This window comes from Telopea speciosissima, chromosome 7, assembly GCF_018873765.1.
Source record: "Telopea speciosissima isolate NSW1024214 ecotype Mountain lineage chromosome 7, Tspe_v1, whole genome shotgun sequence".
Lineage (NCBI taxonomy): Eukaryota > Viridiplantae > Streptophyta > Magnoliopsida > Proteales > Proteaceae > Telopea > Telopea speciosissima.
The window spans coordinates 41046913-41070425 of record NC_057922.1 but is presented as its reverse complement, the minus strand read 5'-3'; the positions used below and the strand labels follow the sequence as shown (position 1 = coordinate 41070425).

Genomic DNA, 23513 nt, shown 5'->3' with positions numbered 1-23513 from the left:
TTTCTTTAGGCTTCTTTAACTTCTGCCACACTAACCTTTCGTACATATGTATGACGTGTGGTGTCTTGTTGAATATTGTAGTCGTTCGGGTCATTTCTATTCAACCTATCTCCATTTAGTAGGTTACAAATATACTCATCCCTTACCAATACTCTTCCATCATCAACCTTGATACACCTCACCTGATCGAAATCTCTACTCTTCCTTTCTGTCATCTTAGCTATCTTATATATAGCCTTTTCCCTTTCTTTTGTCTTTAGGTTGATATAGAGCCTTACATTTCTTCGTTTTACCCATCCTCACAATTTTCCTAGCTTCGTTTCTGGCATCAATATACCTCTTTTCATCTTCTGTGTTTTTGGTCCTTTGCCAAGTCTTAAAACAATCTTTATGGTTGCTTGGACCTCATCATCCACCACCAAGTCTCCCTATGGGCCTAACGACTACCCTTCGCTTCCCCTAGCACATCTTTGGCAACCCTCTTAATACAATTCATCATCTTGATCCACATCGAATTGGTGTCTCCCTTAAAGTCCCACTTTCCTTGTTTGACTACATTATCCGTAAATGTCCTTAGGGACTCCCCTTTTAATCTCCACTACCTTATGTTAGGGTACATAGGTTTCCTCCTATGCTTTTGTACACTGAGGACCACCAGTCTATGTTGGGTGGTTAGGCTCTCCCCAGGGATAACCTTACAGCCTTTGCACACCATTTGATCTGCCCTTCTTGTTAGGAAGAAGTCTATTTGGTTGGTATGATCAAAGTTTAAAGTATCGATATCAGGTATCGTATCGGTCGGGCGATTTTAAGAGACGTATCGTATCGTATCGTATTGGAGATACATATCGATTGGTGCAGAAACGCATGAAAATGATCAAAATACACATGGAAATACACTTTTGGACACAAAAAACAATCTAAACAAGCAATATATATCATATATCATGCATATGCACTAAGAATTGTGAATAATGTATAACCAGACTAGTGCGGTACTTTTAAATTGTTATAAAAAATGAGATTTCTTACACGTAGAGTCACTCTATTGCCATTAAGAATGTCGGGGTGGATCAAACTCATGTTTGTAAGGGTCTTCAAGAATAAGAGCAACTAGGATGATGTTGTGTACTGACCGAACATAAGCACAATACTGACCCTTAAGGAAGTCATTTTCGGTTTTGGGTGAAAAATGGTGGATTTGAGTTCGAATCTTTGCAAATGCATACAAAGCATGTATCGACCGATACATACCGATATGTACCGATACATTTAAAAACCCAAACAAACGGTAATATTAGTACGTATCGATATACGTATCGAGTGTATCGATACGTATCAACCTTATCATATCGACACGTATCGGTCGATACATATCGATACACTCGATACAATGCATTTTTAAAAAAGAAAGAGACGTATCGGTATGTATCGTATTGATACCGACCGATACCAATACGTATCGGCAAATACGATATGATACAGACCGATACTTTAAACCATGGGTATGATTCCCACTTTTATATGTAACTCAGTGCTCCTCTCTTTTTTCAAAGAAAGTGTTCACAATGGGAAGATTATAAGCTACCGCAAAGTCTAGGATTGAGGTCCCCTCCTTGTTCTTCTCCCCAACTCCATAACCGCCATGGACATCTTCATATCCTCTACAATCACTCCCAACATGTCCGTTCAGGTCACCTCCAATAATAATCGATTCATTCTGATCAAATCCTTGCCTAAGTCATCCATGTGTTCCCAAAATTGACACTTGCTACTTTTATCCAATTCTACTTGGGGTGCATAAGCGAAAACAATATTAACAATCTCTTTCCATAGTTGTCACCATAGTTATCAAGGCGACGCCATGTCGTCCAGGCGGAATTATGGGCACATGGCGGTGGGGCGCCTTATGGTGTGTATGAAAGGCGACCGCCTTGGTTACCAAGGCGTCTCCTAGGCGACCAAGGTGACGCCTTAGGATGCCTTGTGACCAAGGCAGTCGCTTTTTGTTGCTTAATTTATTTATGTACTTACTTTTTTATTCTATTTCGTAACTTATTGTTGGAAAGTGTATATGGAGTATCTACTCTGAGATACATTGGATAAAGCCTATAAAAACCCCATTTATTTGATTTTATTGTTTTATTCTATTTATTAACTTTTCATTGGTTGGTGTATGTGTATTATATACACTGAGATACATGTTATCAAGGGTATAAAAGACTTTTTGTTCTTTTTCAACTAAAGTCCAAAACTGAATGCCCAAAACTAAAACCCTCGACTTTTCTTCTTTGTTATTTGGGTTTGGGAGAAAAAACTATGGTGAACTGAAGTGGTGAACACCTACAGTGAACCCTCGACTTTTCTTCTTCTCTTGCCGGCCGGCGTTGACTCCGACGAAGCTTCCTCCAGCTACCACGTCTCCAATAAGGTAAGTAACTTTCTATTGTTCTTCTTCTTCTCTTCTATTTTACGTTTTTTCTTTCTTATGCTGTTGCTGCTGCTCCTCTAGCCTCTACCCCCACCGGTGACATCTCTAGTTTCCACCCCCACCGGCGACATCTTTAGCAGTCCAGCTTCCATGGTAAGTATTGTGCGTTTTTTTTTCTTCCCTTCAAAAGTCCAGCTTCTCCATCGACATCTCCAGCCTTGTATGTTCTTTTGTTTGTTTCTAAAGAGGACTGTGGACTGTGGACTGTGGACTGTGGACTGTGGAGTAACAAACAGTTCCTTTGACTTCATTCAATCTTGTCTTTCTTTCTTTTCCTCCTTTTTTTTTTCACATTTTGGCATCATAGAGGTAAGTATAATAATTTACTATCCTTTATTCTTTATATTTAATAATTTATAATGTTGATTCATATTTATATACTATATTGCTATGATAATATGATTAACTTAGTTTGTTAATTTGTTTTTTTGATGAATATCTTGCATTGGTTTGACTCTTTAATATGTATTTAGCAAAGAAGTAGAGTTATATAATTTTTAATATGCTATTTTTGCCAAATAAAATGGTTATATAAAAAAAGAACACTAGAACGCCTTGTTTGCCAAGGCGGCACCTTGTGGACGCCCTATCGCCAAGGTGCTTAGGAAGACCCTCAAACGCTGTGGTTGCCTTGCCGCTTTGATAACTATGGTTGTCACTGCATCTAGGTGACCCAAGGCACCTGGATGCCTAGGCGACGCCTTGACAACTATGGGCTCTTTCTCCAATACCAGTTTGATGGATATAATCCTGTCTCCCAATCTTTTGACCTCTATTACATCATTCTTTAGATCTTTGTCCATAATTATACTCACTTCGCTTCTATTACTATGATCTTCCGAATAGCAAAGTTTGAAGTCATCCAACACCTTAGCTTTGTTGCTGATGTAGATCGAAGCATGAAGAAGACCAAAGGAAAGAAAAAAAGTTATTGTTCATGTGAACAGTACCTCACGACACTGTTCATTTGTCACCTTCACGTGACACTGTTCACATGAACAGTGATTTGGGGGCTGATATGGACTGCTGGCTTAGGGCGTCTTTGGTATAGTTTTTATTTTGATTTTTGCTTTAAAAAACGTTTTTGGTTGCGTTTGGTATCGTTTATGGAGCATGTTTCTATTTAAAAAAGATTGAAAAAAACCAAAAACCAAAAATAGATCGAAAGCCGTTTATGGCTTTTGGCCAAAAATCACTTTTGACCTTTTATGCGGGGACGTTAATGAGCACGAGCTCATAGATCTCAGAGTCGAAGGGTAAGAGTGTCATTTCCTTGTTTAATTAGAAATATCGACCCTCCTCCTCCAACGTCTTCTTCTTCCTACGACCCCATTCGTCACTTCCCATTCTTCTTATTTTTCCTGCAACTCCACCTGCCCCCTCATCTTCTTCTTCCTGCAAATCCATCAGCTCTGCAAATAGGTGACAGGTCAAGGTGTCGAATGATATCATCATCGATAACTATCTCCAATCATCCTTCTGCTGGAGGCATTGGAGGTGGAACTTTAGGAGTATCTGTCAATCAGAGTTCATTTAGTTAAACCTGGTATAGTGCCAAGATTCTAATGTAGAACAGTAGTTTTCGAATTATATCAGATGTTGGAACAGAAAGAATCTAGTTCAGGTTTTCCTGGTTTGATTATTATGATTTGAAGAATGTATGCAGTTCTACATCTTTTCTTGTTCATTTCTTACTGACTGAAATTTCAGAAATAAAACCAAAACTCTGTTAAAACTGAGGAAAATGTAAAACTGCATACATCATTCAAAACAAAAGCATTCAATCAGAAACTGAAAGGCAAATAATATTTTTTACCATCATCTTCATCATGGAGAGAGAGGTCAAAATTCCCCGATGGGTTGAAAGCAACAGAGACCACAAGTTCCTGCCGTCGACCCAACTGTGAAGATGGAAGAGAAGTGATTGTACTCTAAATTGGTTTGCAGGAAAGCCATTGCTTGAGGGAGGGAATGCTCTGTTTCAACGAAGGAAGAAGGGGAAAGAAGGTTGGGGTGGCAGCCATGGAAGGAGAGATAGAGAGGTAGTTTTCGGCTTATTAGTTAATGACCCTGCGTTCAAGTGCTCCTATCCGTTTTCCTTGCAAGATGCGTCTGATTTGAAAACTAAGAAGAAGAAACTGTGAGAGAGTCATTCCAAGAAAAGATTTTCGGATCTGGATCTTAGGGGATTAAAGTGCATATGGATGGATGATCTAAACCCAAAATCCCAAAATAAAATATGGAAAATCCAAAGAGATTGATACTCAACAACTCGGTTCTGGGTTTATGCTTTGGGAAGGAAGATGGGTAAAGGTGGCATCTCTCCACCCACCCTCTTCAAAAAACTATTATGCACATAGGTATGCCAAACATATTTCTGTCTACAACCTATTCTGTGTAGTGGTTATCAAACGATTTTTATGTTTTGACAAAAAATGGTTTTCATTAGTGATTTTTGTTAAATAGGTGAAAATAAAAAATATAAATGATACCAAAGAGAGCCTTAGGGAGTTGATTTTTGGTGTTATTTTTATTATTAGACACTTATTAGTTTCCTGTTTGAGTTGTAATCCTAATTGGGAATCCTAGTTCTGTTAGGAATCCTAATTAGAGTCTAGTTTCTATTTTATAGGTTTTATTAATTAGTTTCTTACTTGATTAGGATTGGGTTGCTTTGTAATTGGGTTATTATAAATAAGTATGCGGCTGAACAAAAAAAGAGACAGAGATTGAAGAGAAAGAGCTATTGATGAAGCTGTGAGATGTGGCAACGGTGAGATACCGTGGTGAGAAGCCCTGGGTGAGAGGATGAGGGCTGAGATAGCTGATCCTATTCCACCCTTATTTATCCCTTTATGTTCTTCCCTATATCTAACAGAAAATAGCAATAAAAAAAATTCAGTTTCAGTTATTTAGCTTGTTCTCTTATTTTATTGATCCTGCTGCATTCGATCTCCCGCTGGTTTCCCTGGTTCGAGGTCGACTTTGCATTAGTTACCCTTCCATCTTGTCTCTTGGATACTAGCGATATTTATCCTTCATCTCCTCATAACATCTACCAACTCCAGGCTCTTACCTGTTAAGGATCCAATGCTCCTGGAAGCTAATCGAATCTTACGTTCCTAGGCTGAAATATTTCCTCTTACTTGCCCTTGTCTACTTATCACCGCATTCGGGCGGCGGCACGGTGCGTCACTTACGGGGGACGCCCTAGATGGACGAAAAGATATTCAGCTTAAATAACAAAAAGGAAAAACTCAAAAGATGGGATCCATGCAAGAAAAGATTGGCTGAATATATAATATTGGTGCCGGCTGCCTACCTGATGCACCGATACAATAGAAAAATATATATGTATAAGAGAATGTGCAAAATAATAAAGGAACACAAGAAAAGGCACCCTAATAATTCAGCATCAAATAACAAAGGAAAGTATCACAAATAGAAATATTTGCTAAGAGAGATACAAGCAAACAGTGCCAAAACTCATTGTAGAGATGCACACATATAAAGGAGCTGTAAATAAATAGTTCACAGATAAATAACAGCGGCCGACAAATAAACAATTCAAGAATGTAAAAGCGGCAATGAAAAGTAGTAATAGTAACAAAACAGGCCACAGATAAAGTAACAAACTAAATACAAGCAGCAACAACAGGCAGGAATGCTTAACTCTGTGCAATACAAAGCACGAAATACAAAAGGCTATTACCACAGTAGAAGCTAGAGTACCTAAGTGGCCCTTTGCTTGAAGGAACCAATTGTTCTTACCATAGTGATGTAATACCGCGTAACCAAATGACTTGTGAGCTTCACAAGACAGCTCCACCAAGGATCTAGGTTGATCTCAGGCTACTTCAAGGTGTACAGTGGGTGGTCGGGGTTGGGGCTGTTGTGAGAGAGACTCGGGGGTTGGTGAGGGGGGGTCAAGGGTGGGTGGGTATTGTGTTTGGGCTGTGGGATGCTCAGGGATGAGAGGTTAAGTGAGAGAGAATCAGGGGTGTGATGGGAATAGTCAGGATGGGTGATGGGATGAGTGGGACGTTGTCTGCAGGAGTCACAAAAGAGGATGGAGAAGGGATAGTCGGTTGGGTGAGGGAGGAGGTGAGAGGGAATCGTGGGTGTGACTGTGTGAGTGGCTGTGAGAGAGAGGGTCGGGGATTGGGGATGTAGGGGAAGAGGAGAGAGTGAAATCTGTGAGGGGGGAAATCACAGGGAATAGGGGAGAGATAATCGGGGTAGGTGAGTGGGATGCCAGTGGCAGGTTGAGAGACTAGGATGCGAGTGGCTGTGAAAAAAAAAATTGGGAAGGTCTGTGAGAGGGGAGGTCTGTGAGAGAGGAAGAGGGCTGTGAGAGGGGAAATCGGATAGACTCGTGTGTGAGGTTGTTGGGATGGGGTTTGTGGGAGAATCATAGGGCTCTGAGAACATCGGGGGAAAGGGGAGGTGCAAGGGTGAATGGCAATGGGGGCATTATCAGCAGCAGGCGGGAAATCGTTGGTCTGGTAGGTGGAGGTCGTGGGTCTTGGAGAGGGGAATCGGTGATTGGAGGTGTTACACACCTGGTCTGGAAATTTCGGCAAAGATCTTCAGCTCCACTGCGGAGACAGGATTCGTAGGCCTAGAAATGGAGGGTAGCCTTAGCGATAGAGGATCTTCAGGGAAGCTGGAGAGCCGTAGCAGTGGTGGGGCTTAGGGCCGTTGCAGTGGTGGAAGCCGTTCAACACCAGAAATGGGAAGGTGAAAGTGGCGGGTTATCCACCTGGGATGAGAGCGAGAGAAAGGAGAGCGAAGGGCTCACCGATCTCTCTGGTCTCACCGGAAGACTCTTCGTACAGTTCTGACCTTTAAAGCGAGAGAGAGCGAGAGCAAGAGCCAAAGCAATACACTAAGAGCATAAGGATGCTCTATGGAAGGAAAAGAAATAGATTTTTCAAAACTTTGAACCATCCCTTGTCTTTCTTAGTCCATGATTTTTAGTTCTTGATCCACCAAAGGGCCTTTGGTTCGTCACTGGAGGAACAGAGCCATGGGGTTGACTGATTTAGATTAGACAGGTAGAATATGAGCCTCATATTTTAATTTTATTTGGTGACTGTAATGAGACACAACCTTTAATTTTAAGGTGTAGAGGGATATAAACACTTGAAAGGTACAAGGGACAGTCATGGTAACTGCTTAGAGCTCCCCCCAACAAAAAAAGAGTTACACTAATATGAGCCTCAGATTTTAATTTTATTTGGTGACTTATGAGACACAAACTGTAATTTTAAGGTGCAGAGGGATATAAACATTTGGACAAAAAGAGTTCTAAGAAGCATGGACATGGATTGAATAAATTGTATTGGATTGTCGAATATGATAAGCTCAATAATGAAAATAATATTGGAAGAGCTTGTGTGTGTGTGTGTGTATATATATATAGTTTTTTTTTTTGGGGGGGGGGGGATGAGGGGGTTTGGAATAGGTAGAGGGTGAAAAGACTGGAAAGGGGGATAAGGGATGGGAAAGAGATAGAAGCAAGGGTGGGGGCATAGAGAGGGAGAGGGAGTTCAAAAAGTCGAAATTCAATTAAATAAGTAATTCTAAGGATTGAGAGGGAGATGGAAGAGGAGCAAGATGTATGTTGTAGTGACATCATTGGTTCATTTGTTGTGGTTGGAGGTGCAACATGTGGATTTGGCCCACTTAAGAATTGAACACTATCTATCCCACTCTATTTGAATCAACACCCTTAACCCTCCCCCCCCCCCCCCTTGAATTGCATGCACATAGGTAGGTCAAATTTGGGAGTTCTCTCCAATTATGAACCATGCTTCCGAATTTAGTATTGTGGTTCATGTGCAATTTGCCATTATCTTCAGGAAATTGTGATTTTCTACTCACCTTCCCACTAGTCGGATGGTTTGATTTTACTAAATGTGAGTAAGCCTTTCTGTTGCTTCTATCTGTTACTTCTTTTATCTTGAATGATACCCCCTATTGGCTGCCAATATAAGGAAGAAAAGAGTAGAGGTTAAAATTTGTCATATTTTCAGGTAGGTGAATTTTCTTTATGCGCTCCAGATAGCTTCCTTCTACATCTTTCTTATTTGGTTTTGGAAGCATGGAACTAAATATTGATATCGGATTGGCCATATCGGTATACCTGGTTGACCGTATATCGGTGGAATGGTTCTTATTTAGGGCAAATCTGTCCAAAAGATGAATTTTTATTTATTTATTGAAATTGATGGCAAAACCGCCCAATACAGCCTGATACAGCTGATATGTATCAGCATTGGTATCGATTGGTACGGATCCCGATACCGAAATTAATTACCATGTTTGGAAGATATTACACTTCTTCTTTTAATCCTTAGCACCATTGTCATTATCGTTTATTGCAGAAGAGCCATCAACAAAGGAATTGGTGTGGATAACATGCATTATCTGAATGATGGTCTGTGGAAGGTACTTCAAACTCTTTACTGTTTCTTAATCCATGAGCATTCCTCAGAAATTTTTGCCATCGTTTTTGAGTTTATTGTTTAGCATGAACTATACATGCTATTGTTGGTGGGAATGATTGGACTAGCTTTCATCTGTTTAATAATTTAGAGCATGAAAGTCCTTATTCTATCTTGAGCAGTTGAACATGGTTTGCTTTAAAGCTGGAGGAATGAGGTACCTCTTTAGGCATGAGGCTTCAGTTTCACATTCCCAACTTTTTCGTCTTTTTTCTTTTCCATTCAATGAGAAACGGTATTTAATTTTCAGAGAAGTGATTTGAATATAATATTAAATGAAGATACTTAAATTGTGGGACGGACACTTGAATGGTAAAGACAAAAAATTGGGAGACCATAAGAGACTCCTAGATTAAGATTCTACTGTTGTTCATTGCATAGCAACACCTGATGCAGAGCATTCATCTGATCTAGCAGCCGGCCCCTCAAAAAGACCTGATCAGTACTTCTCCAAGAAATACTCTAGAAAGGGAGGCCAGCCCAAGTCCAAGACCAGACCTACTGTCTAAGTGTCTAGCCTGGCCTAGTTCAGATCCAGCCCTTCCCAGCCAAATTGTGGACTCCTGGAGCAGTCAAAATTCTGGCCAGTAGATTCCATCTTCTAGCAGATTCTGTGTCTTTTCATATTCCAAGGCGGCATTAAATGCCTTCGCATTATCCATTTTCAATATCTTGATTGTGGGCCTTGGTGCAACGGTAAAGATTGCTCCATTGTGACCAAGTAGTCACGGGTTCGAGTCTGGAAACAGCCTCTCTGCGAAAGCAGGGGTAAGGCTGCGTACATTATGACCTTCCCCAGACTCCATAGTGGCCGACTGGCGGGAGCCTTGTGCACTAGGTACGCCCTTTAATATCTTGATTGTAGTTTTCAATGTCTTGGGAACAGTTTTCTTTGTCTAGGAATTGTTTTCTACGTTTGGGGAATTCCAAAGGGGTTTTGGAATTCTAAGAGGTTTTTCTAATGTTATTTTGCTGTACTCAAGACTTCCACCTCTATATAATGCAAATCTTGACTGCTTTCAAAAGCACCCATTGAATTTTACAGCATCTAGAACTTTGTGAACAATCCTCTCTGTTTGAACTTACTTGTGAGAATCTGGTATGCCTAGGTGGGACTCCTATGGCTGGGTAACTAGTGGGACTCTAGGCTGCCGCCAATCTATCTACATCTTCAAGTATTATCATCTCCATCATTCATTTTCATCACCATCGCATGGATTTTATTTTAAATCTAGATAATATTCTCTACCAGAATTGGTCCTTGCGTGATAGCCTCCTAAGCTACACCAAATTGGTATCAGAGAATGGCTGGAAATGTTAATAGTCGTGTACCACAAAGAAGTAAATTTGTTTCTTTACAACAGATTGCGGATTCATTGAAGTCGTTGACTGATTGAGTGACGGCAATGGAGCAATGACACAAACAAAAACAAATGAATCAGATACATGAGTCGATGAACCAGCTGAATACTTGGTTGACTCGAATTGAGCATAAGTTTGAAGCCATTTGGTCCCCTCTACCTTCCACCTGCAAGGGATGCTACCATGGCGGCCGTTGAAGTTTTGAAGATGGAAGAGCAACAAGAGAAGAAACCTCCAATAAGAGAACCAGAACTTGAAATTGAGGTCAATGTTGAAGAAGTTCTAGCAATCTCTGTTGTCAAGGAATAGCCAGTCCTTGATGTTTCGAATGTCGAGACTTACATTGAAGAATTTGAAGCAAACAAAGTTGAGGCAATGGACGATGTGGAACTTGACACTATAGTTGACGAGGTGGTTGAAGAAACCATTGAGGAGACTGTTAACGACATAGAAGAACTTAAAGAGTTAGAATTTAAAGCAGAGAAGGTCGAAGACACATTCGTGGACGACCTCATGGACATGACTGATGATATTGAAGTTGATCACATAGAGTTTGTGATCGCACCTGAATTTTTTGAAGAAAAAGCTCCACGCCTTGAAGATTACATTCCTAACATCCACGAGCTGCTCGAGTACTGTTATAGTTTAAAGATTGATGTTCACCATACAAAATTGATTTCTCCATTTTGCAAAACTCGTGGTCGAGTTTTTTTCAAGCAAGGGAGAGTTGATGCAGAGCATTCATCTGTTCCAGCAGCCAACCCCTCAAAAAGGCCTGATCAGTACTTCTCCAAGAACTACTCTAGAAAGGGAGGCCAGCCCAAGTCCAAGACCAGACCCACTGCCTTGGCTGACCTGGTTCAGACTTCAGATCCAGCCCTTCCCAGCCAAATTGCCTGACTCCTGGAGCAGTCAAAATTCTGGCCAGCAGATTCCATCTTCTAGCGGATTCTATTTGTGCCTTTTCATATTTCAAGGCAGCATGAAGTGCCTTCCCATTATTGGTTTTCAATATCTTGATTGTAGTTTTCAATGTCTTGGGAACAATTTTCCATGTCTAGGAATTGTTATCTATGTTTGGGGAATTCCAAAGTGGTTTTGGAATTGTAAGAGTTTCTTTAATGTTATTTTGTTGTACACATGACTTCCACCTCTATATAATGCAAATCCTGGCTGCTCTCAAAGGCACCCATCAAATTTTACAGCATCCTTAACTTGGTGAAAAAATGTTCTCTTTGGGAACTTTAGAGAATCAAGTGTGACTAGGTGGGACTCCTATGACTGGGCAACTAGTGGGACTCTAGGCTGCCACCTATCTATCTTCATCTTCAACTACCATCATCCTCATCATCCCCATCATTCATTTTTCATCACCATCGCAGGTATTTTATTTAAATCTGGATAATATTCTCTACCAGAATTAATCCTGGCGTGATAGCCTCCTAAGCTACACCAACACCAGATCATTACCAGCCATGCATCATGCACTGGATGTTGTCAATCATGAAAACATTAAACAGAGTATGGTTGGGTGAGGATGTTGATATGGATGAGTAGCAAAACTAGAAAGTAATTGAATTAGAAATAAATTTGTTCAGGGAATGATTCGGAACCTGAGTCACCAAAACCCTCTTCAGGTTCGCTTATGGACCTACCCGAGTATACAAGGCAAAAGTTGATAAATAATGGCAATTCTGTAATTAACTCCAAGTTTATGTAAGGAGTGGCGAAACAGAAAATAATGAGAATCTTAAAGACTCTAAGTGATAAATAGGGAAGAGATACAAAGGTGATAAAAACTGAGGTTAAACTTGGAATGAAATATGCTAAGACGGCAATAGGAATAAAGACCAAAGGGGAGGATAATATTGGGAAGTGGTTGAATAAAATAAGGAATAGAAGATATCGTAGGGGTTTGGTTGGCTTCAACCTCCAGCCAAAACAGTGAGGCGGAAGAAATCAGCATGCATCAAAGGAGAGAACTCCTCCATGGAATCTTGGTTGGCTGTCGGACTTTGGGAATATGTTACCGTGTCTAAAACCTGTTAATTCCAGCAACCAATCGACGGATTCTATCTCCTATACTCAAAAGGAACCTGCTGGAAAAGAACCTGGCAATGGGGTAAGATCAGCTCTGATCTCCAAACAATATCTCACAGTATGAAACACGAATGAAAAGGAGGTTCTAGGGATCAGATCGATTATGGCAGTGTGGTCTTTGCCCAAAGTTTCAGAGCTAATAGTTGACTTTCTAAGGAGTTCGATCAAATTGAGTGGGCTGTTAGATAATGCCCATAGCAGGGCATGCCAACATGGACAAAACAGAATAACCGTATAAAGAAAAAGAAGAATGAAAAGGGAGAGAGTGGAAGAAGAGAAAGGAGGAAGAAGCAGGTATCGCAGGGGAAGGAGAGAAAAGGAGAATTGAGACAGAGAGGGAAAGGGATCGCACAAGCCACACAGGCTCCAACCAAACAACTCACAATGTCATTATATTCAATCTGTTAACTAATTGTAGTTTCCTAATTGTAGTCTAATGCTGAAATAAAAGTAAAATCTAACTCTATCTCCTAATTATCTAACCCAATCTAAATCTATAATGGAATCAAACTCTAAAACTAAAATTGGAATGGACTCTACCACTATGTAGCCTATTCACAGTGAAACAAAAGATTACAAGACAAATCCAAATAAATCTAAATAAATAAACTATAATATACTATTGGACCAAAACTAAATTTTGACCTGGTTCATCTCCAATTGGGCTCCCAAACTGGTTTGGGCTGGTCCAAGGAAGTACTCCGGCATCAGGGAACTTAGGAGTTGCAACAGTGGGTGACACGATTATGGATTGTCAGCAGTTTCATTCTTCACAACAAAGAACAATGGCTGCACCAGCAGTTAAATGGTGCAAGTTGAGGCCTGAAATGACAAGGGTGGAGCCAAAAAGTGAGTGGATTGCAAGTGAGCAAAGACCTGATGACTTGTTATTGGAAGAAGATTTATCACGATATTAGATCTGTCCTGTATTGAAAGTGGAAAACCGAGTATGTGCATTTCGATAGCTTCAGCCTACAAATAAAAAAGATTGTTTTTACGTGATAGCGCTGTGATAGTTCTGGATTGGTGGAAGTACATTTGGCCTCATATTTGAAGGTTTGACTTTGTCTAAGTGCCTCACAGTCACACTGATGCAAACCCGAGAGGGTAAGCAAACCAAGATTGAATCTGGAAGAGAATAGGGGTAGGTGCTGGACAGCTTGGGTTAGATTTGGTTAGTTCTGATCCTGCTGTGTTGGTGTTCGAATGATGAAGGTAGAAATAGTGCAAATGTTGATGAATGATGAATGTTGAAGATAGTAGGATAACTTTGGCAAGCTAGAGTCCCACTAGTTGCCCAGCCTTAGGAGTCCCACCTAGGTCCGCTGTAGGAATCTCACCTAACCCCTATTGGGTCACACAAGAAAATATTCAGATTGTTTGCTGGAAAAATTCATTGGGTGCCTTTGAGAGCAGCCCATGGTTTGCATTATATAGGAGGGGGAGGGGGAGGCTTTAAAAGCCTTGAGTACATCAAGTAGCATTAAAGTAGACTCTTAGAATTCCAAAGCCCCTTTGGAATTCCCCATGCATATATAACAAATCCTAGACATAGAAATCTGCCCCAAGACATAGAAAACTGTTCTCAAGAAAGTCAAAGGGAAAAGACCAGAGCTAAATTAAAACTCAGCACTAGACTCTTTGACTACTACTTAAAAGACTGAAAAAACTAACTAATACTACCGAGGAAAATAACCCATTACATTAATCAACCTAGGAATGAAAATAAGCTACTATTAAGCCTAATCCCGTATGCCTCCCTTGTACCCACATTTTAGGCCCATTAAAGTGGCTCATTACAAAGAAAACACCTGGAATCAAAGTCCCACTGCATACATAACTCCACCCAAGGCTTATTTCCAATAAAATATGCTCATTATGTGACTTATCTACATCAATTCTCCCCTACTTGAAAAAACTCGACCTCGAGTTTTGGTCAAGGAAGGAATCAGCTTGGTATGATGGAGATCAGACTTCAGCCCATAACTATGTTCTTGTAGTTCTCTGAAGCTTGAAATATAATCTTGCAAGTGTGGTTCACGTTCTTCAGAACAGTTGGGAGAAAAAATAAAATCAATATTCTCAGTCTCCACCTCTGGTTCAATCTCAATTACAAAGGGAGTAAACCACATATTCTTTATTTCAGTAGTGGAAAAATTATTCGTGGAAATCTTCAGATTTGCATCAGCAATCTTTGCTTGAATGGAAGGACTGAATTTATCGATCACGTTCTCATCTACTGTTTGAGCTTGGTCTTCTTCTTGAATTTCTTCTGTTTTGTGTACTTGAATTTCTTCAACATAGGCTGTCTCAGTAGAATCTTCGATCTGTTCAACTGTCATTGACGATGCTTTTTAATCTCTTTTTCTTCCTCTTGTGTTGATCCAGTTGGTTCTTCCTATGGTTGCATGGTTGGTGTGGTCATTACTGGCTTTAATCCTCTCAAAACTTGAGTCTTACGTAGATGCGAGGGTCTTAGGATACAAATATTATCAATGTCACCCTTTCGTTGTTTTAGCCAATCACGATCAACTCTGATAATTTTCTTTGAACTTGGAAAGATTCGACATTGAGCACTGTCATAGTATGAGGTCATTTCAAATTCAACGATCACTTGATTGGTAGGCTCGATGACTATCTGGCTTGTCTGAAACAACATATCCACAATGGATTGTGAAATGGTGTTGTCACGCCATCGTTCACCAACAACCAACAAGGCTCTTCTTCCATTAGGCAGTCGAACTCCTGCCTTGAATACGAAGGGATTTGAATCAAGGTTATTCTCTTGTCCAGCCATGCTCTGATACCAAAATTATGCAAACCCGAGAGCGTAAGCAAGCCAAGATCAAATCTGGAAGAGAATAGGGCTAGCTGCTGGACTGCTTGGGTCAGATTTGGTTAGTTCTGATCCTGGTGTGTTGGTGTTTGAATGATGAAGGTAGAAATGATACAAATGGTGATGGATGATGAATGATGAATATTGAAGATAGTAGGATAACTTTGGCAAGCTAGAGTCTCACTAGTTGCCCAGCCTTAGGAGTCCCACCTAGGCCCGCTATAGGAATCTCACCTAAGCCCTCTTGAGCCATACAAGAAAATATTCAGATTGTTTGCTGTAAAAATTGATTGGGTGCCTTTAAGAGCAGCCCATGGTTTGCATTATATAGGAAGGGGGGGGGGGGGAGGCTTTAAAAGCCTTGAGTACATCAAGTAGCATTAAAGTAGACTCTTAGAATTCCAAAGCCCCTTTGGAATTCCCCATACATATATAACAAATCCTAAACATAGAAATCTGCCCCAAGACATAGAAAACTGTTCTCAAGAAAGTCAAAGTGAAAAGACCGGAGCTAAATTAAAACTCAGCACTAGACTCTTGGACTACTACTTAGAAGACTGAAAAAAGTAATAAAGACTACCTAAGAAAATAACCCACTACATTAATCAACCTAGGAATGAAAATAAGCTACTATTAAGCCTAATCCCGTATGCCTCCCTTGTACCCACATTTTAGGCCCATTAAAGTGGCCCATTACAAAGAAAATACATGGAATCAAAGGTCCAATGCATACATAACCCCACCCAAGGCTTATTTCCAATAAAATATGCTCATTATGTGACTTATCTGCATCACACACACTAGGCATTAGGCTTGAAGATTATTTGATTAGCCTACAGGTATTTTTCTTGATCCTCACCTGGAGGCAAGCCTAAGTGTTGGCCTCGTTACATCTCTTAAAGCGGCTGAATAATCTGATGCCATCTGTAGTGGACTATGCAGCAGGTTTTGGGATGGGCAGTTTTAAACTGATGTATCATAACATATAATTTAATGTGCAAACATCATATTTTTTTAGTTCAAGTTTGATGTATAATTTTCATACCTTACATCGTAACATCCTAAGTGGAAGAGCAGTTGTTTCATCTGTCAAAGTGTCAAGTATACTGGGCAAGGCAAGTCCTATAAAGGCACAATTGTGGGGGAAGACTTCCTGAAATCAGTACCAAGGAACTGATTACATTTGATCAGCTTCAACATAACCGTATGATGCATATAAATCTCATAAATGGGTTTATTTTATTGGAAATAAGCCTTGAGTTGGGTTATGTATATGTTGGGCCTTTGATCCCGTGTGTTTTCATTGTAATGAGTCACTTTTTTTTGGTGAATAAATAATTCATTACCGAGAAGAAAAAAGACTACAAAAGACCCCCGAAGGGGAAACAAAAACAAATACACAAACAGTCCGACCCTCAAGAAGAGGAGGTAGGGGGCTGGAGAGAGGAAATAGGAAGGCCCCAGGACAACAATATGTCTGTTCCTAGGGGTGTCAGAATAAAAAAAATTGGACAGTTGAGAGTTTTGCTTTAATATAAAAAGAAATGACGTCCCAAATCTGACAAAGAGGCCGAGAGTTGGAGGTTCATTTCCTGATATTTCGTTCCATCCAAATGTGATTGATGACAACACAAAAGGCAAGTTTTCCCACCGTGTCACAGATTGAAGAGCCAGCAAAAGTCATATCAACCAAATCCACTATCTTGCAAAAGGTTGAATTCTTCGCCTATGGGGCCAGCATATGTTGAGGATACCTTGCCAAATGGAAAGGGAGAGGGGGCAGTCAAAATAAAGGTGATCCATGTCTTCAACAGCGTTCCAGCGAAGACAGCATTGAGGAGAGACCTGAATCTGCCTATGGAGAAGAAAGGACTTTGAATCTGGGTAGAAGGTATGCATACAAGATTAGGCTTAGTTAGTTCTTTTTATTTCTAGGTTGTTTAATAGGCTTTGAATTCCCTCACCTTGTGTGAGAAGGCTTCCTTGTCTTATTTTGTTTTTCTGCAATGGAGTGTTGTGCAATTCAGTAGAGGGTAGGAGATCCTTGGAGGACAGTAAGATTCTGATCCTTGTTTTTAGTGGGAAGCCATGGTTATCGTTCTTTTTTCTATTCTTGTTTTTTTTTCCCTAGCAATAAGGCTATCCTACTTATACTAGGATTGCTGGAATCTAGACTTCTACAATTTTGATTTCAGAAAATCTTCATTGTTGATATTCTAAATACCATTCTGCTATCAGTTTCTGAATCTGCTGCGTGAAAGATACAATCCTACTACAAGTGAGATTCAATTCTTGCTATTTTGAAGGCTGTTCTATGTCTGATATTTACTTTTGTTTATTTTGATATTATGATATATACTGAGTTTCTGTTGGGCATATTAAATCTGTAATCAGATCAGTCATACGGCGCCTAGTTTGACTGGTTTGGACTTATCCTAGTTCCACTAGGAGTTGTCCACATCAGCAGATCCGACATTGGATCTGGCTGAAATTTTCAGCATTGATTCTACCCGATAGCAGAGGCACTTGATCAGCTTATATGATTTTCTGATCTTGAGTAATTAAAGTTTCTCCTGTTTTTGAATTTCTGTTTCAGATTTGATTCTCTTGTAATTACTCTTAATCTGACCATTGGATTATTTCTATCTTCTGAAGATCATCTATCCAGTCGCATGGTTCTTGAGCCTAGACACATGACCACGCAAAATTACCGCTCAGCCCCCAGTGAATTAAAAAATCCGGAAACGGTCTGCTTGGTCCTATGGCATTGACCTGATCTCCTCCCTCCATGTCCGTCCACCCTAGGGTGGTGCCGTTACCTCCCAGGCCCCCCCCTCCTCCCCTCCCCTGAAACTAGGCCTTGGTCCTCCCTCTTCTCTCCCCTTAACACCCCCTCCAGTGATGGTTTCCCTCTCCACTTTGTTCCTCCCACCTTCATCAGTGGCTCCAAGGCAGCTCATTACGAAGCTGATCTCCTCCTCCTTGAAGCTAAAAAATGGGAAAATTACCTTTTGGGGCACTTTATGGGATCACGACCCCCTTCCCCCTTGCTAAAGCTTCTCTTTCTAAGCAATGGAAATCAAAGGGTCGTTTTGATACATTCCTGCTCGACAATGGCTTCTTCATCTTTAAGTTTGCTGAAGCAGAAGACTTAAACAGAGCTATGGCTGGAGGTCCCTGGAACGTTGGAAGAATACCTCTCTTTCTGCAACAATGGAACCACTATCTTCAGCTGCATCATCTCGATCTCATTTCTCTTCCTCTCTGGGTCTCTCTCCCTGGGCTCCCTTTGCACTTCTGGTGTGAGGAGGGACTTAGTGTGATAGGCTCGGTCCTTGGAAAACCTCTCTACTCTGATGGCAGAATTAAACTCCAGGATCGCCTCGCCTTCGCCAGAATCTGTGTGGAAGTTCCGGCGGACTCTCCCCTGCCAACCTCCATCCTTGTTGTTGATGACGAAGGGTTCTCCTTCAATCAGGCTGTCCATTATGACTGGACCCCCCTCAGTGCTCATTTTGTAAGGTTTTTGGTCATTCTACGGGAAAATGCCCTGTTGCTGGAAGTGATGACACCACCACTGTAGCTTCTCCTGCTCTGCCTTCCTCTTTCGAAGGCCCCAACCCTATCTTAGAGCAAAGAAACCCCCCAGCTAAAGATGCTGATTCTCTTCCGGCTGATTCTGTGAATCACAACCCTGTCAATGCCTCTGGCTCTCTTCCGATGGCCTTTGAACAACGCAACCCTATTGTAGCCTCTGCCCCTCTTCCGGTGCTTATGAGCAGCGCCTCCCAGTTGAATCCTTTGTCTCACTTCCGACAGCCCTTGAGCAGATTCCAAAGTCGTGGCCCGAGAAGAAGCCGCCATCGAGATCTTGGCTAGAAAGACCCCCTGGCTTCTACCTCTCCCCGTCGTCGTCGCCCTGCTCACATCGTAGATTCAAACCGTTTCTCTCTCCTTTGCGATGATGCAACCTTCTCAACCTCCGATGTGCTGGCATCTGGTCTTCTCCCTGAGCCTATCTACTTGGTCCCTGTTCCTGTCGCGCATGCGAAGACTGTTGTCCTTGACCCTGTCGCCCCTCTACATTCTTCCCCAAAATTGCTTCCCCTCCACCCTGTCGCCCTTACCCCTGTCGAGCATGCGAAGACTCTTGACCTTGACCTTGTCTCCCCTCTGCTCCTTTCCCCAAAATCGCTTCTCCTTCATCTCGGTATTACCGCCTTCCTCAAATCGACTTCTAATCGATTTTCTTCCCCCCTTTTGCCTTCTCTCTCCTCGACTCCCCCTTCCTCTAATACGGTCCCCCCCTCTATCATTACCCTCTGTAGCCCAGCACAATTCTGGTCTACCTTCGGCTGGCCCATCTGGTTCGAGTGGGCCAACTACCTCTACTTTATCCTCATCCTCTCCGACCTAGCCCACTCCTTGTTCCAATTTCTCTGACTCATCTAGTCCTAAAGGGCCTAGGCTAGTTGCCTCTTCTCACACAACCATTAATTCTACCCAGCCTCTCCCTGCTGCCTCCTCTTCTCTTCTCGTTTTCCATCGTCGTAACACCAGCTCCCCTCCTTTGCCTAAGAACCATCCCTACCTCTCTTACTCCCTGGCCGCTCCGGAGTTGCATCCGCCGTTCAACTTGGATATTAGGACTTTTGCTCTAAGTGGTGAGCCGATTGACCTGGGTTAGTTTGCCCCCTCCACGCCGGGTTAGTTTTTTGATTTGCCTGGCTTCTTGTTTTTCTTTGTGTGTTTTGGGTTGGGCTTTGGCCCTTTGTTTTGTACCTGTTAATCCTTGTTTTTTGGCAGGGCTTAGTAACGGCTTTTGCTTGTATCCTCTCTCCCCCCCCCCTTTTTTTTCCCTTTAGTAATTAAATTTTTTATTCATTCAAAAAAAAAATTAAAAAATCCCATTCAATCAAATGTCCTACACACTCTCTCATTGGCCCCTTGCTGGTGCAGGCGCTACAAGACCAGATAACGATCTCTTGTCCTTATTTGTGTGTTTGTCAGAGTTTAACCTTCATTTGAGAAGGTTGACTTTTGTTGACTCTTCTAGTTTGGGTTACCTGGGATCTTGTCTGAGGGGGTGTTTAGCCCGAACTTAGGGTTCATCCTACCTCCTCCCCTCCCCCACCAAATTGGTATCAGAGCTATTGCTACTCCAAGTACTAACCCTATAAGAGACCATGGTTCAATGCAACAATTGATTGATATGAGCAAGAAGAGTCTGATCAAGTGGTATCAATAGAGTGAAGCAGCGTATCTATGGATAAACAAATGGCTTGAGTGCAGCGACTTTTTGGCGTTCTAGAATCATCTTTAGCACCTCTATGGGAAGTGAAGAGACCTCCAGAATAAGAACCTGAAGTCGAGGTTAGCGTTGAAGATATTCTAGCAACTGGTGATGACACAGAAGAAACATTGCATGGAGCTTCAAATACAAAAGATCAACAAATAGAAGATTCTACTAAAGAGGTTTACATTGAAGAAATCAAAGCAGGCAAAACTGAAACAGTGGAAGATGAGGTAGTGGTCAAGGATACTCCACACAAGAAATCGTCAATATACATGATGATGTTATTGAAAAAGTAAAGTTCGTGGCTCAATTCTTCAATGAGAAGGCTCCCAAAGTTGAGGACTCTATGGATATGACATTCAAGGTTGACGTTGATTCAGAGATTGAGCTCATAGATCATTCCACCAAAGTTCTTTGAAGAGAAAGCTCCACGCCTTGAAGACTACATTCCTAACATCCATGAGCTGCCAGAATTCTGTTATGCTTTGAAGACGGATGTTCACTACATAAGTTGATTCCTCGATTTTTACAACTCTTGAGGTTGAGTTTCTTCAAGCCAGGGAGAATTGATGCAGATAACTCACATAAATGGTCTTATTTTATTGGAAATAAGCATTGGGTTGGGTTATGTCCCCATGCATTTTCATTGTAATGGGCCACTTAATGGCCTAAAATATGGGTAAAAAGTAGACATACAGGATTAGGCTTAGTTAGTTAGTTCTTTATAATTTTATGTTGTTTAATGGGCTTTGAATTCCCTCACATTGCACGAGAAGGATTCCTTTTCTTATTATGCTTCTTTATGTTATCGGCAATAGGATTTGATTTCCTAGTCAGATTAGGATCTTAATTTAGCTTTCTATGTATAGCTTGTAAGAGCCATTGGCTCACAGACGATTTGATGAATAAAAGTTTGTTTCTCTGCAATGGAGTGCTGTGCGATTCAGTAGAGGGTGGAAGATCCTTGGAGGGCAGTGAGATTTTGGTCCTTGTTCTTGGTGGGAAGCCATAGTTATTTTTCTTCTTTCTTTTCTTCCCCCCCCATGAATAAGGCTATCCTACTCATACTAGGATTGCTGGAATCTAGACTTCTACAAGTCTGATTTGCGTTCTGATTTCAAAAAATCTTCATGGTTAATATTCTACATACCATTCTGTTATCAATTTATAAATCTTCTGCGCGAATGATACAATCCTACTACAAGTGGGATTTTTTTTTGGGAGTAAAAACTAGTGGGATTCGATTCTTGCTATTTTGAAGGCTGTTCTATGTCTGATATTTACTGCTCTGTTTATTCTGATATTATTAACATATACTGAGTTTCTGTTGGGCATATTAAATCTGTAATCAGATCTGTCATTCGACGCCTAGTTTGACTGGTTTTGACTTATCCTAGTTCCACTAGGAGTTGTCCACATCAGCAGATCTGCCATTGTCTGGCTGAAATTTTCAGCATTGATTCTACCCCATAACAGAGGCACTCGACCAGCTTTATAAGCTGATCTGGTTTTCTGATCTTGAGTTATTTTCTCTTGTTCTTGAATTTTTGTTTCAGATTTGATTCTCTTCTAATTACTCTTAATCCGTTTATTGGATCATTTCTATCTTTTGAAGATCATCTATCCTATTTATTTGTTTGTCAGAATTTGACCTTCATCTGAGAAGGTTGACTTTTGACTTTTCTAGTTTGGACTACTTTGGACCCTGTCCAAGGGGTGTTTAGCCTGAACCTAGGGTTCATCCTACCTACCCTCCACCACCGTACCAGTTTTGGTCAATTAGTAAGGTAAGGCAAGAATGCAAAGAAAGTACGGGGAACTATGTTAAGAAATTTAAGAATTGGGAGAGGGATAGGCACACTGCCCGCGTGGTAAGTTAGCGGGTGGCACCAATGGGGGCGCGGGACAGTGCATCATACCGAAGGGGCAGGACAGTCATTTCAGGAGAGGGGGGGGGGAAGAGAGAGATAGACACAGTGAGCGCTAGGTTGCGATTGCGGGCATTATGAGCCTTTTCCCTTAAGAATATTATATGTTAAGGCCCTTTTGGTTAGGAATGAAGTTAAAAACTTTTCTGTCAACATAAAGAGAAATGAAAAGCAGAAAACAAAAACTTTTAATGGTGTTTTGTTGGTAGTAAAGTGAAAAAATTTATTTTACTTAAACTGCTTATTGCACTCACTTTAGTTCTAAACAAATGGACCCTAAGTAACGCATTTTGTCTGATGTTGCAGATGGAGCGATTGGATTGAGGATGGGTCAAGCAACTTCATCAATGTAAGATTGCCATGTTTTGATGGCATGAACTTCTAAGTTTAAATACTTGTGTAGTGTTTTCTGGTCCTACTTTCTGGTGGAGGTTGGCGTAGGAGTATGTGTTTACTCTTCAAGTAATGAAAGCATTTGGTTACATTGAATGGGGGTGTAAAATTTTAATTTTCATTCTCTTTGATAATGGTTAAAGAAGATATGCATGGGAGGGTCTTGCCCCTGAGTGATTTTCTTGCTGCTATGATGTTGGTGATACAGCTATAGAAGTTTGCTGTGAACTTCTCTGCTTCTGTATATAGTTTACTGGGATCCTGAGATGAATCTTCATTCATATCACATGCACTCCCTGCTGCCTCTTTGTCTACCACAGGCGATGGATGTCCAATAGATACGAGCAGCAAGATTGTAATGCCAAATTGTTTTCTAGGCAGAGGAATAGAACCTCTCTGATTATGCTTGTCCGTAATTTGTTGCAACACTGCTGCTTCAGTTTCTTGTCATGGTATTTTGCTGCCTGAGCCCCTGGTCACCATGACTTCCATTTCTCTAAGGCATCCATCTGGATTCATGTCAGGCTTTGCCTTTGGCTGTCCACTCCAGGCTGGAGAACTTAACATCTAGTCAAAACTGTTGTCGCTGTGCAGACAT

General features: G+C 41.1%; 1 protein-coding gene and 1 long non-coding RNA gene across 2 annotated transcripts in view; both read left to right on the top strand.

Moving 5' to 3' along the window:
- LOC122669588 (malignant T-cell-amplified sequence 1 homolog) overlaps positions 1-23513 on the top strand; it is a 32714-nt gene that overhangs the window by 8352 nt on the left and 849 nt on the right. Inside the window, exons 7-8 of the mRNA XM_043866382.1 lie at positions 8881-8944; positions 22829-22871. Of these exons, the coding sequence (XP_043722317.1) occupies positions 8881-8944; positions 22829-22846 (82 nt within the window). The 3' untranslated portion in view covers positions 22847-22871. The remainder of the gene's footprint in view (positions 1-8880; positions 8945-22828; positions 22872-23513) is intronic.
- Positions 9847-11567, top strand: LOC122669589. Its single transcript, XR_006334047.1, has 2 exons — positions 9847-9885; positions 11389-11567. It is a non-coding gene; the product is annotated as an uncharacterized LOC122669589 (long non-coding RNA).